This window comes from Schistocerca piceifrons, chromosome 8 (genome assembly GCF_021461385.2).
Source record: "Schistocerca piceifrons isolate TAMUIC-IGC-003096 chromosome 8, iqSchPice1.1, whole genome shotgun sequence".
Taxonomy (NCBI): Eukaryota; Metazoa; Arthropoda; class Insecta; order Orthoptera; family Acrididae; genus Schistocerca; species Schistocerca piceifrons.
Window position 1 is genome coordinate 423,005,223 of NC_060145.1, and position 12,449 is coordinate 423,017,671.

The 12,449-nt window shown below is 39.0% G+C and overlaps 1 protein-coding gene across 1 annotated transcript in view; it reads left to right on the forward strand.

The window, feature by feature from the left end:
• The window catches only part of LOC124712411 (unconventional myosin-XVIIIa), a 1,310,522-nt gene that overhangs the window by 1,107,765 nt on the left and 190,308 nt on the right, over positions 1–12,449 (forward strand). Inside the window, exons 14-15 of the mRNA XM_047242706.1 lie at positions 463–694; positions 5,152–5,314. Of these exons, the coding sequence (XP_047098662.1) occupies positions 463–694; positions 5,152–5,314 (395 nt within the window). The remainder of the gene's footprint in view (positions 1–462; positions 695–5,151; positions 5,315–12,449) is intronic.

Consider the following 12,449-nt stretch of genomic DNA (forward strand, 5'->3'; position numbering starts at 1 on the left):
TGGGGCACAGATACTTGAGTGCCACAATGACCAGCATTGTGTCCCTCTTGCCGTAACATTTTCTGTTGGCACTGTCATTCCTTTCTCCATCTTATCATCAATAAATTCAATGATATTAACAGTAAACCATTTGAGCTTTCTGTGAAAGCATTTTCTGAATGAGTTTCCATGCTTTCACAGCTACGTAGCACACACACTACTTTGAAATGGACTCTGGCTACACCTATTGGTGTGACCATGTTAGTTCCTACTACAGCTGGATCTCCAGTTTGCTTTGTCAAGTGATAAGTTTAGTTCCATGTTTGTTACAAGGAAATGAGACTTTCAATACATTTTCATCAGTGTGGCGACTTTAAATTCATATATTGTTAACAAATGTTACTTACCTCATTAAATACTTTTCTTCCTAAATTGTTTATCCATCTCCCAAGAACTCTGCCAGGTAACTAATTCTCTGTGCAGGAACACATAGAGTGTGTGCTGGAGGATGAAGGGGAATCGGGCTCCCCAGCACCCATGGTGTCTCTGCTGGACAGAGCATCACAGAGTGCCATGGTCCGGTCCTCTCAGACAGACCTCCGCAATGCAGGAGACCGCAGGGGCTTGCTGTGGTTGCTGGATGAGGAGGCAGTCTTCCCTGCAGCCAGCGATGAAGGCTTTCTGGAGAGACTCCTGGCGCATTATGGAGACAGAGGTACTCTATGTCTGCTGTCAGATTTTTGTTACATTTTTGTAGAATCCATTGAAATGCCTGCCTGCTGTTTCTATTCTAGTAAATTGGCAGCACTTAATTTTGCATGATTTTCACCTGTTTTCCTTGTGGTTAGTAATGGAGCACTTCGTGGCAGAAAAAAAGGTTGACATAATGAAAACTTATTGCAATTGTGATTTCTTGCAATGATATGAATTGGCAACCTAGATCTTGTGATTTCACACTAAGTGATTTCTTTCTGTTGGGGTGTTTGAAGTGTGTGTGTGTGTGTGTGTGTGTGTGTGTGTGTGTGTGTGTGTGTGTGTGTGTGTGAGTGAGTGAGTGACAATAAACCACAATCACTTTCAGAACCGATAAAATGATACTGTGCCTGCAGAGTTGTAAGGGCATTTGAATAATATCATATTTCATACAAAACACTGCAATAATATACTTAATTTCACCAATAAATTTATAAGTTGTTGCACACTCAAAATTTCCATTCTTTATTGGACACCTTATATTACCCTTTCAAAACCTAACAGATTACTTAATGAATTTTTAAAATTATTAAACTTTCCTCCATTGCTAGTTTTGAAAGTTGGGAGTGAAGCTGGTTAGCAGCTTTGCACTTCATAGTGGGCTATCAAAGGGTGAGTTTCCACAGGAGAGACAATTCATGGAATGAATCACTGGTTAAATCACTAGACTTGAGCTATTAATATGTGCAGCCATTCTTCTCTAGTCACTACTTCAGTTGTGTTTATCATGTAGATAAAAACAAATATTAACCTTCTTTTGCAACTGAATGTTTATTTTCTTTTTAACTCACATGTTAACCAACATGTCTATCAAACATGTTAGTTTACATTGATGACTGCGTCATCATGAAGTACATTGATTGATTGATATTAAGCTATCGAGTGCACAGAATTAAATGACTGAATAAAATTTGCCAAATTCTGAAAAGCAGACCTCATACTATTCAGAATAAATACAAGGGGAAATAAAGAAAATAGACTGGTTCTTTTGTAACCTAGACAATCATAATAAAGATTCACACTGCAGCATGGTCATGTGCAGTGGGCAAGAAGAAATGTAATGTGTAACTGTAACGTATTATAAATTGGAAATCTTTATTGTGTTTATCCATCCAATGGACCCAAAAGACAAAAAGAATAGGAAACATAAAAACAACTGTTGCTGCCTATCATGAATAGGTGAAACTTGTTTTGTTTGAAACAAAATAAGCTTTCATTTGCAAAAGATCAATAATGTAGGGTTTCCCTTTCAAAGCTTTCACATTACAAAGCCCCAGGAAAAAATTACAGTAGATATTATAATGGAAATGCATGATACACTAGAACATCTTAAATAACGTATCAGTACACCTGTACTTAGGAACAGTTTGTTGCATGAAGACTATCAAGTCTCTTAAATTTTTTGCCTTTTTCTTTGTAATATGTCTTCTGTCACTACCACAATTGCATCAGTGATAAGACCTCTTCACACAAGACTATCAACCACTTTCATGTAAAGTCGGGGGAATGTTGTGGCCAAGCGCTGGGTCCTTCATGTCTGATCCAGCGATTGGGAAATCCTGTAACCAGGGACCTTGTAAAAACTGCTGACCAGTGCAGCAGAACTCCATCTTTTTGAAAGATGATGATGGGTTGCAAGTCTTGTATCTGAGGGTATAAAAACTGCTCCTATGTGTCCAGATACACTGGCCCATTCACTGTGTTTTCCTCAAATAGGAATCATCCAACATTTGCCCACACCAGATGTCCACTTTAGGGCTATCATGAACATTTTCCATGATAGCATGTTGATGTTTTCAGCCACAAGTCAGAACATTTTATCAATTACCTCTTCCATATACATGAAAGACTACCTCATTTGAGAGTGAACATCTTTCCAAGTAGCTGGCATTCATGCCAGTACGCTGCAGCACAACTGTAGCAAATTGTTTTAGTCATGGTTTGTTGTTTAGCACCAGGTGCTGCTGAATTTGCACTTCATAAGCAGAAAACAATGATGATATACTACATGATGCAGTGTTGCCGGGATATAAGTTGTCTAGACGCCTGTCGAACTGACTGACATGAAAATTTGAGAAACCCTTGTCTGATGTCCTCCACTGTCTCTACCAAAATGCTATGACATATAGCACCAGAATGTTGTTGTGGTGTTCAGTCCGAAGACTGGTTTGATACAGCTTTCCATCCACTCTAGACTGTGTGACCTTCTAATTCTCCAAAAAAATACTGCAACCTAGTTCCTTCTGAATCTGCTTACTGTATTCATTTCTTGGTCTGACTCTACAATCCCACCCGCCATCCCCATCCCCATCCCCACCTGACACATCCCTCCAATACTAAACTGGTGATCCCTTAATGTCTCAGAATGTGTCCCATCTATGGATCCCTTGTTTCGGTTAAATTTCGTGTCTCCAGAGTTCTGTTCAGGACCACCTCATTAGTTATATGATTGATCCAGTTTAATCTTCAACATTCTTCTGTACCACCACATTTTGAAATCTCCTATTCTCTCTTAGTCTAAACTGTTTACTTTCCATGTTTCATGTCCATACATGGCTACACTTCAGACAAATACATTCAGAAAAGACTTCTAACACTTAAATCTGTATTCGATGTTAATTAATTACTCTTCTTCAGAAATGCTTTTTTTGCTATTTCAAGTCTACATTTTATGTCCTCTCCGCTTTGTCCATCATCAGTTATTTTGCTGCCCAAATAGCAAAGCTCATCTACAAGTGTCTTGTTCCCTCCTCTAATTCCCTTAACAATGCCTAGTTTCATTTGAATACATTCCATTATCCTCATTTTACTTTCGTTGATATTAATCTTATATCCTCCTTTCAAGACACTGTCCATTCCATTCAATTGCTCTTCCAAGTCCTTTGCAGTCTCTAACAGAATTATAATGTCATCGGCAAACTTCAAAGTCTTTATTTTGTCTCCCTGAACTTTAATTCCTACTACAAATTTTTCTTTGTTTTCCTTTACTGCTTGTTCAGTGTAAAGATTGAATAACTCCAGGGATAGGCTACAGCCCCATTTCACTCCCTTCTCAACCACTGCTCCCATTTTGTGTCCCTTGACTCCTGTAACTGCTGACTGATTTCTGTACAAGCTGTAAATAGCCTTTCGCTCCCTGTTTTACCCTTGCTACCTTCAGAACTTCAAAAGATTATTCTAGCCAACATTGTCAAAAGCTTTCCCTAAGTATACAAATGCTATAAGTGCATGTTAGCTCTTCCTCAACATATCTTCTAATATAAGCTTTAGGGTCAGTCTTCTCTTGCACATTCCTACATTTCTCCAGAATCCAGACTGATCTTCTCACAGCTTCAATTTGCTATGACTTGAATATTTGCAGACTGAAGCTTTAAGAGAGAATATCAAGCATCCTGACCTAAACAAACAATTAATGAAAGTATCTGTTGAAACATATCATCATGGTCTGAAATGAGGGACAGCCCACCCAAGATCCTTCCCACACCTGCTAAAGTGGTGTTCTGTTGCCCATCCCATCTCCACAATGTCCTAGCCCCTAAGCCACTCCCAGTGCCAACATCTTGCCACAGGGATCATATCCCTGTGGAAGACCCAGGTGCAAGACCTGCCTGCCCAATCCACCCACCCACCCCTGTCCTGTCACAGACTTGTCCTACTCCATCGGAAGCCACATACCGGCTCTGCTTCCATCATTGAACAGCTCTTTATATTGGTGCAGCTAATAACCAGGTCTTCACCAAGAGGAACAGCCACAGCCTGACTGTGGCCACAAGCATGATAGACCACCCTGTGACAAACGTGCAGCTGAACATAGCATACTAGATTTCAGTGGCTGCTTCACAACCAAAGCCATCTGGATTCTCCCTTCCATCACCAGCTTTTCTGAACTGTAAAAGTGGGAGTTATCTTGACAACACATTCTTCGATCCCAAAATTATCCTGGCCTCAGCCAGTGGTAACCTACTGGCCTCACACCCATCAGTCTACAGTTTCTACCCCTTCTGTCCTACCACCTCCTCCCCATTCATGTCCCCTGCTCACTCCACCAGACAGAGCTCTTATCCCCCCCCCCACCCCCTCCACCTGTACCCTGCCATCCCTTCCCCTTCCCTGCTGCTCAGTGTGACAGTTGCATTTCAGTATGAGCTGCTGGAGAACGTGATCGTGTGCGTGAAGTGTGCTTGCTTGTGTGAATGTGCGTGTGTGTTTTCTTTTCTGAAGAAAGCTTTGGCCAAAAGCTAAATTTGCAGCTGTCTTTGTGTTGTGCCTGTCTGCAGCTCAATGTGTCATCTTTACGGAGAGTAGAAATGTGTTCTTTCCATTGTTTGATTTTAATGAGAACTTCAGTCATTTTAACTGTGTTTTTATGTACAGTATAACAAAAGCATAATTGTCCTTATTTGGGCCCTTTTGTTTCAGAACACCAGCTGCTGTTGCGCAAGGCTCCTGGACACAACCAGTTCGTCTTGCAGCATTTACAGGGCACAAATCCTGTACTATATACAGCAACTGGTTGGCTCAAAGCATCTCGAGAAAATCCAATGGTTCGAAATGCTGCCACACTGCTCCAGGAGTCTTCCAAGTAAGTTGATGATACCACCATCACAGTGCCAGTGCGCACTTAAGAGAAACAGGATTATGGATGGGTGCTGTATTGGAGAGAGTGCTCCTATTGGCTCAGTAAATAGAATAGTTCAGTGTGTCATGAGACTATGACCTTGGCAGACTTTGTGTTGCCCGTTGGCAGGAGTGTTCAATGTGGGATGGGTAAGGTTCACATTATCATTGCATTCGATCATGGCAAGGTCATAGTTGCCTAATGCTTGAGGCAATGCAGCTCTTAGATTGTTTAGCTGCTGGGCTTCTCAAGTGCCTCAATATCAACAGTGTATGTTAAGTGCCAGATTTGGTGAAAAACACTGCCACCAGTGTCAGTTGTCAATGACAACAATGTTATGATGACAGAGTTGCCATCAAATGTCACAAATAGTAACAATGGATGGAGTGGTCACACTGGTGAGCATCCCTACTGTCCAGAACCATTTTTCCATTCAGTGTCACGTAAGTACGTGTTCTACCCATATATTGAAGGGCACAGAGATTAGCATGGTGCAAAAGTGCATCTGTTGGAGGTTTGAAATATAGGAAAAGTCACCTGGGCTCATGAATTGCAGCACTCACTGGTATATACCAAAGTCAGTGTACAGTTACATAAAAAAGACAATGTTTATTTTATTTCTATGTATTTATTCATCCTCAGACAATTTGGCATAACAGTATAAGACATATCAGACACATTACAGAAATAATATATACATATAAAAATGTGTACAAAATAGAATAGGACTAGGTGAAGATAGATCAGAACTATCATGATCTTATCAACAGAACCATTCCAGCATTCATCTAGCAGCTGCGGGAAACTCAAGTCAGGACAGCCACGTAGGGTTCGAACCCTACTGCTACTGAGAGTGAGTTCAGTGCATTAACACTAACTAGCCATATTGCTTGGTATATAATTGAGAAATAAAACTACATATTCCTAGCTTTCAAGGAGATTTAAGCATGCACCAGAAATATGACCAGTGATATAACTAGAACATTAGACTTCATTGTATTACATTTACAAAAAATGGAAACACATGAACGCATAATACAACACTGCTGAAAGTATAAACACATGAACATACAAATATAGCGCTATAACCATCTCAAATAATCTTGCAACAGAAGCCTTCTTTGACTAGGTGAATTTCAGTACATCTGAAACAGAGAAAATGGGAAGCCAACAGCAGAAACATTCTTGTGCAGATACAAATAGAGCATAGATGGTACAGCTACTAACAAATTGAAAAGTGCTCGAGAATAAACAAGAACCTAGTATTTCTGCAAACTAACATATTTGTTTCCACTGTAGAAACACTACTCAACAACGAATGATTTTAACTGTACAGTAAAAGCCAGTTCTTTCTCCAGCCTCTTTGTTTATTGGCATTGCATTATAAAGAATGTCACCAAAGTGGCTCATGTGTCTTTGTCTAAGAGTTGGTTTTGCTCACTCTCTGTGGAGGGACTCATGGTTGTTAACATTATAGCCATGGTAATTGCTGTAGTTTGCAGGACTCCAAGATTATCTCTTGTCATCATCACACATTTGGTACGTATGATGAGAGTAATGTAAGCATACTCAACTTCTTAAATATGGGCTTGCAGTGGGCCCTAGTGGAGCTGTATGACAAGGTTCAAATAGCCCTTCTTGGCAATGAAAAAAATTCATTTAATCATCTATCAGTTTTATTCCAAGAGACTATTCCATAAGCTAGAAGGGATTGGAAGTAACCAAATGAGCCATTCTTGTATCTCCAGAGAAACATACTTGTGAAATGACTCTCAGAGCATAAAATGCAGAACTGAGTTTCTGGGAGAGTTCTGTTACGTAGTCTACATCCCTACTCATTTCCACCATGCACCAGTTGGAGACCTTCAGTATGTTTCATTTTTCCAAATAGAATGTAATGTATTTTTTTCACATTAAGGGTCAGCCTGTTGGCATTGAACAATGAATGTAAGAACTTGACCAGTTCTTGCAAACACAGATACCTTAACACCACTCACTATTACACTAGTGTCATCCAGGAACAGCACGATCTTAGCTGCAATTCCTTAGGTTCGTCCTGTTGTACACCTTTTTTTACTTTATTTCCATATGAAACTGATTTGATTTTATGATAAGGATGAGCTTAAGTGAGCTTCACAACCCACAATCTATTTTGCAAATATCACTGAACTCACTTGTTGTGTGTCTCTTTTACCCCATTACTTCCAACTTTTGTAAAACAATTTTATTGCTAACAGTACTTAAAGCTTTAGAAAGATCTAAATTAATCTTAATTAACTCCTACAACACTACCGTAGTTACACAGCTTTCTAATTATTTAATCTGTGTAATCCATTATTACTGTTCCTGTACTTCTTCCTGACCGAAAGCCATTTTCATTACTATTCAGTCGTTTGTGGTTGTTTAGGAACTCGGTGATTCATTGTTTCATTAATCTCTCAAATAATTCAGAGAATGCTTGAATAAAGGTAACATTTTAAAATTTTTAATTTATGGGGAACACTCTCTCAGTGAAAGATAAATGAGCAGTGTAGGCCAAGAGCTTTGAAATTTGTGAAGTATTACAGATCGTAAGTGAGACTGGTACTTACTCTTCAGCTGCTGACACTTTGCACTTGAGACTTTTAATCACCTTTACTACTTCTTGTTCACTGGTTGGATCTGATGTCACACTCTATGCAGGTTTAACATATATCAGTTTATCTCGATTTGTGAAATTTTAGCTTAGTGTTCTGGAAGCATTTATGAAGTAATCACATATGTAATTTGACAAGTCTCTTTCTTTTTGCCAATGTTAGTGTTCTCAACATTCATAAGTGTATTTTCCTACTCTTCATTTGTCTTTCCTATTTAACTTTTTACAATTTCCGAGCAGATTTTGAATAGTTGCTCAACATTATTATTATGCTATCATTTCTAAGTAGTTCTGCCTCTTCAATTACCTGTTGATGTATTTTCTTTTAAATCTTTACATATTGTATAAACTGGGGATTTTTGATTCTTTTCATTTGAGAACTGAATCTGTTTTGGAGTCCTACAGGAAATCTTAAAGCCTGGCATAATCCAGGTAGTAGGTTTAGTGATCTGACATGAGAAGACTATGGTCAGTTGCTTCAGAAAAAAAATCTCAAAAATAAATATTAAAGAGCAAAGACTATCTACAAAAACTGGTGCAGTTCTCAACAGAGAAATTTCTTCTATATGAAAGAAGTACATTATGTCCATTCACAGGTGTCCTGGAACTGTGAAGCTGAGGACACTGTGATCAGATAGCACTAAATGAGTATTAATAATTTCTCTCTGTGTGGTCTTCTCATTTGAAAATGTTATCTGTAAGACTACCATTCTATTTCTTATTCTTGTGGGGCTATTTATAAGAGGAAGCATGTTGAAACTGTGCAGTACACCAAGAAATGGCCCCTTTGAGCAGAATCATTCAAAGGGTCATATTAAAATCCCCACAGACAGTTCTGGTGCTCTTTTCAGTAAATGTTATGTGCAGCAGAGTGTCTATTTTATTAACGAAAGTGTCTGTGTCCCTAACAGGTGATCTGTATGCTGTAATTATTATGTTACCCACTTCATCATGCAGTAGAACAGCAGCAGCTTCAGAACGCTTTTCAGTAGTCAGTCCTCCTACCTCCCCACCTCCTTTTATATCAACATTATGTTTAAGAAAAATACAAACTTGAAAAATGCAAACTACTTAACTTTCAGCATCCTTCCCATAGAACTGAGTAACCAAATTATGATGATTAATGGTAACAATATCTACTTCAAAATCCCTGCACCATTGTTGCATAATACATGCACACTCAGTATTTGTATCATTAACTGCTATTTGAAGTTCAAAAGATTTATCTCTGAAACTCTAGATATTATAACTTCAAATATGAAAATTTCTAGAACAGAGACTGATAATAGGTGTACTCACACTTTGCAGTGTCATGTCCAAAACCATTTTGAGGCAGGGTACCAAAAATCCTTGAGTATTAAGAGTTTTCTATGCCTCATAGATCTGTCCATTGGTTGCATTGTAATGCTGACTGCAGCAGTTACTGGTGAGGCTGCAACTTCTGCTGCCAGAGGTGACATGCAATTCTCTCAGTGAAACCTACTATCTGAGCAAGTGCATCACTTTGTCTGACTGCAACACTACATCGGTGACTTACACCATCAACAAGAAAGAAGAATTGTGTTGGAATGGTTTGAGGGATGTGTGAGGGACACTCCATTGAGATGAGGATTCTGGCATACTCGCACCTTCCCATCCCTCTCCTCCAGATTACTGCGTGGCATGCCATTGAGCAAGGTACATGCATTTTTGAATCTTTTCTGACCAATCTCCGAGACTTCGGGATGGAAGCTGGACAGTCTTAGATCAGGATGGCTGCCACCTGCTTTTGGCATTTCATGGCTTCTAGTCCATGATGCACTGTCACTTTCATTAGGGCAAAAGTAGTTGCTACACACTATTATGTAGGCAGATATAATTCAGTTACTGAGTGTAGGTTCTGCAGCAGTTGCCAAAGTTTCTTTTGCATATGTATAACATTGCCCTGTTTCAAAATACTGGCATTGCAAACCATAGTGATAGACTTCCAGAATGATATTTTCACTCTGCAGCGGAGTGTGCGCTGATATGAAACTTCCTGGCAGATTAAAATTGTGTGCTGGACCGAGACTCGAACTGGGGACCTTGCGGGCAAGTGCTCTACCATCTGAGCTACCCAAGCACAACTCACGCCCTGTCCTCACAGCTAAGCCATGTCTCCGCAACATCCTTTCTTTCAGGAGTGCTAGTTCTGCAAGGTTCGCAGGAGAGCTTCTGTAAAGTTTGTAAGGTAGGAGATGAGGTACTGGCAGAAGTAAAGCTGTGAGGATGGGGCGTGAGTCGTGCTTGGGTAGCTCAGTTGGTAGAGCACTTGCCGGTGAAAGGCAAAGATCCCGAGTTCAAGTCTCGGTCCGGCACACAGTTTTAATCTGCCAGGAAGTTTCATAGTGATAGATTCTCTCTTTAAACAAATAAAATCAAAACACAACACTATAAACAGTGAAATAACTGTGATCACTGAATCTTTTATTTAATGGTTATTCATCCTCGCACTGTGTATTATGATTATGTAATTCTCTCACTGTGTTGTACTGTGAGCATATTCTCATTTGTAAACATAGCTTCTCACAGAATTTCTATAAAACAAAAGATAATCATGAAATAGCTTAATCATAGTTCAACAAGAAATTTTTACTAAAACATTAGTGACAAATTATAAATGTATCCTGGACAAAATTTAAAACCTACTTACTTGTTTTCCTTGAGTATCACTCTTCTAGTTAAACTGTCAGTGCTCATTTCACTTGCCAGCTCTCAGCTGAATACCTTTCTGAGTAAAACAAGTTTCCCCCATAATACTCTACAAGTAGCTTCATTGAGAGAGAGGAGACATCAGAGTCTGTCACACATTTAGCTCATCTTCTGTATTGCCAAAGTGCATTCCCTCCTAATGGTTGTCATTGTGAAGTGTAATAACTAACATAGTTCTTTTTCTTCCTTTAAGCTACATTGCATTTTGCAAACACCTTATATCCACAGTAATGAGAAACTGCCCCACACTAATAGAAACCACCAGTCAAAGAGTAAAAATTGTATGCTAAACACTTTATCTATTGTATACAGTGAAGCCTACTTATTTCAAAATATTTACTGGTAAAAAGCAACATTATGAAAAGGAGGGACAGCCCCTCACCGCATAGAGGAGGCAGTGAGTTGCAGACAGGTAAAATCAATAGATTACGAAACACACAAAAGGTGTTCTTCAGAATTTGAAACCGTAAATTTCTGGCAGTAGGATCATTTTGCAGTCAGCTACAAATGCCATTTCTCTAAATTTTTTTTCAATAGTGTTCCTCAAATAGAATGTCGCCTTCCTTCAGGGACCCCAATTTGATTTCACAAAGAATCTCCATAATATCTGCATGTTGCTCAATTCTACCACTAACAAATCTAGTAGCCCACCTCCAAATTGTTCAATGTCTTCTTTTAGACTGACCTGGCACAGATCCCAAACACTCAAGTAGTACTCAAGAACGGGTCACCCTAGTGTCCTATATACAGTCTCCTTTACAGATGAACCGCTCTTTCCTAAAATTCTCCCAATAAACCAAAGCCAGTCATTTACTTGTACTCCTTCAATCCTCAAATCCTTCTTTCATTCCATGTAGCTTTGCAACATCATGCCCAGATTTTTAAATGACATGACTGTGTCATGTGGCCCAGTACTTATGCTGTATTCAAACATTATCGGTTTGTTTTTCTACTCAGCTGTGTTAACTTACATCTTTCTACATTTAAAGCTTGTCGCCATTCAGCACAGCAACTACAAATTTTGTCTGAGTCATTTTGTATTCTCCAACAGTCCCTTGATGACAACTTCCCATATACCACAGCAGTGTCAGCAAATAGCTTCAGATTGCTGGTCACCTTGTCTGCCAGATCATTTATGTATATAGAATTAAAATTAATATACAAATCCATATTAGAGAGTGTGGTTCTGTATGGAACGGAGACCTGGACAATTAACATCAAGCACATCAAAAAATTACAAACTCTAGAGATGGACTTTTGGAGAAGATCGGCAAGAATCTCCAGGAAAGAAAAGATAAGGAACACCAAAATAATAAGGAGAATCGAAAGAAAAGAAAGAATATATGACGTAATGGATGGGAAGAAATTACAGTGGTACGGGCATGTACGACGAATGGAGAAAACCAGAATACCAAAATTGATACTGGAGTGGGAACCGGAGGGGAGAAGAAGAAGACGACCTATGACCACCTGGCTCCAAAATGTACAGCACACAATGAGGAGAATCGGCGCAGAGGAAGAAGACACACAAGATCGAAACACCTGGAGGAATATTTTGAAAATATAGTTTAAGAACATTTATTGTTTGTATTCTAATTTCCAAGTAAATTATTATGTTGGAGATAAGCCTCTGTAATGAGGAAAAGCTCAAAATAATAAAAAAATAAAAATGTATGTAGAAAATCATAGTGGTCATATCACACTTCCTTAGGGAACTCCTGATGATACCCTTGT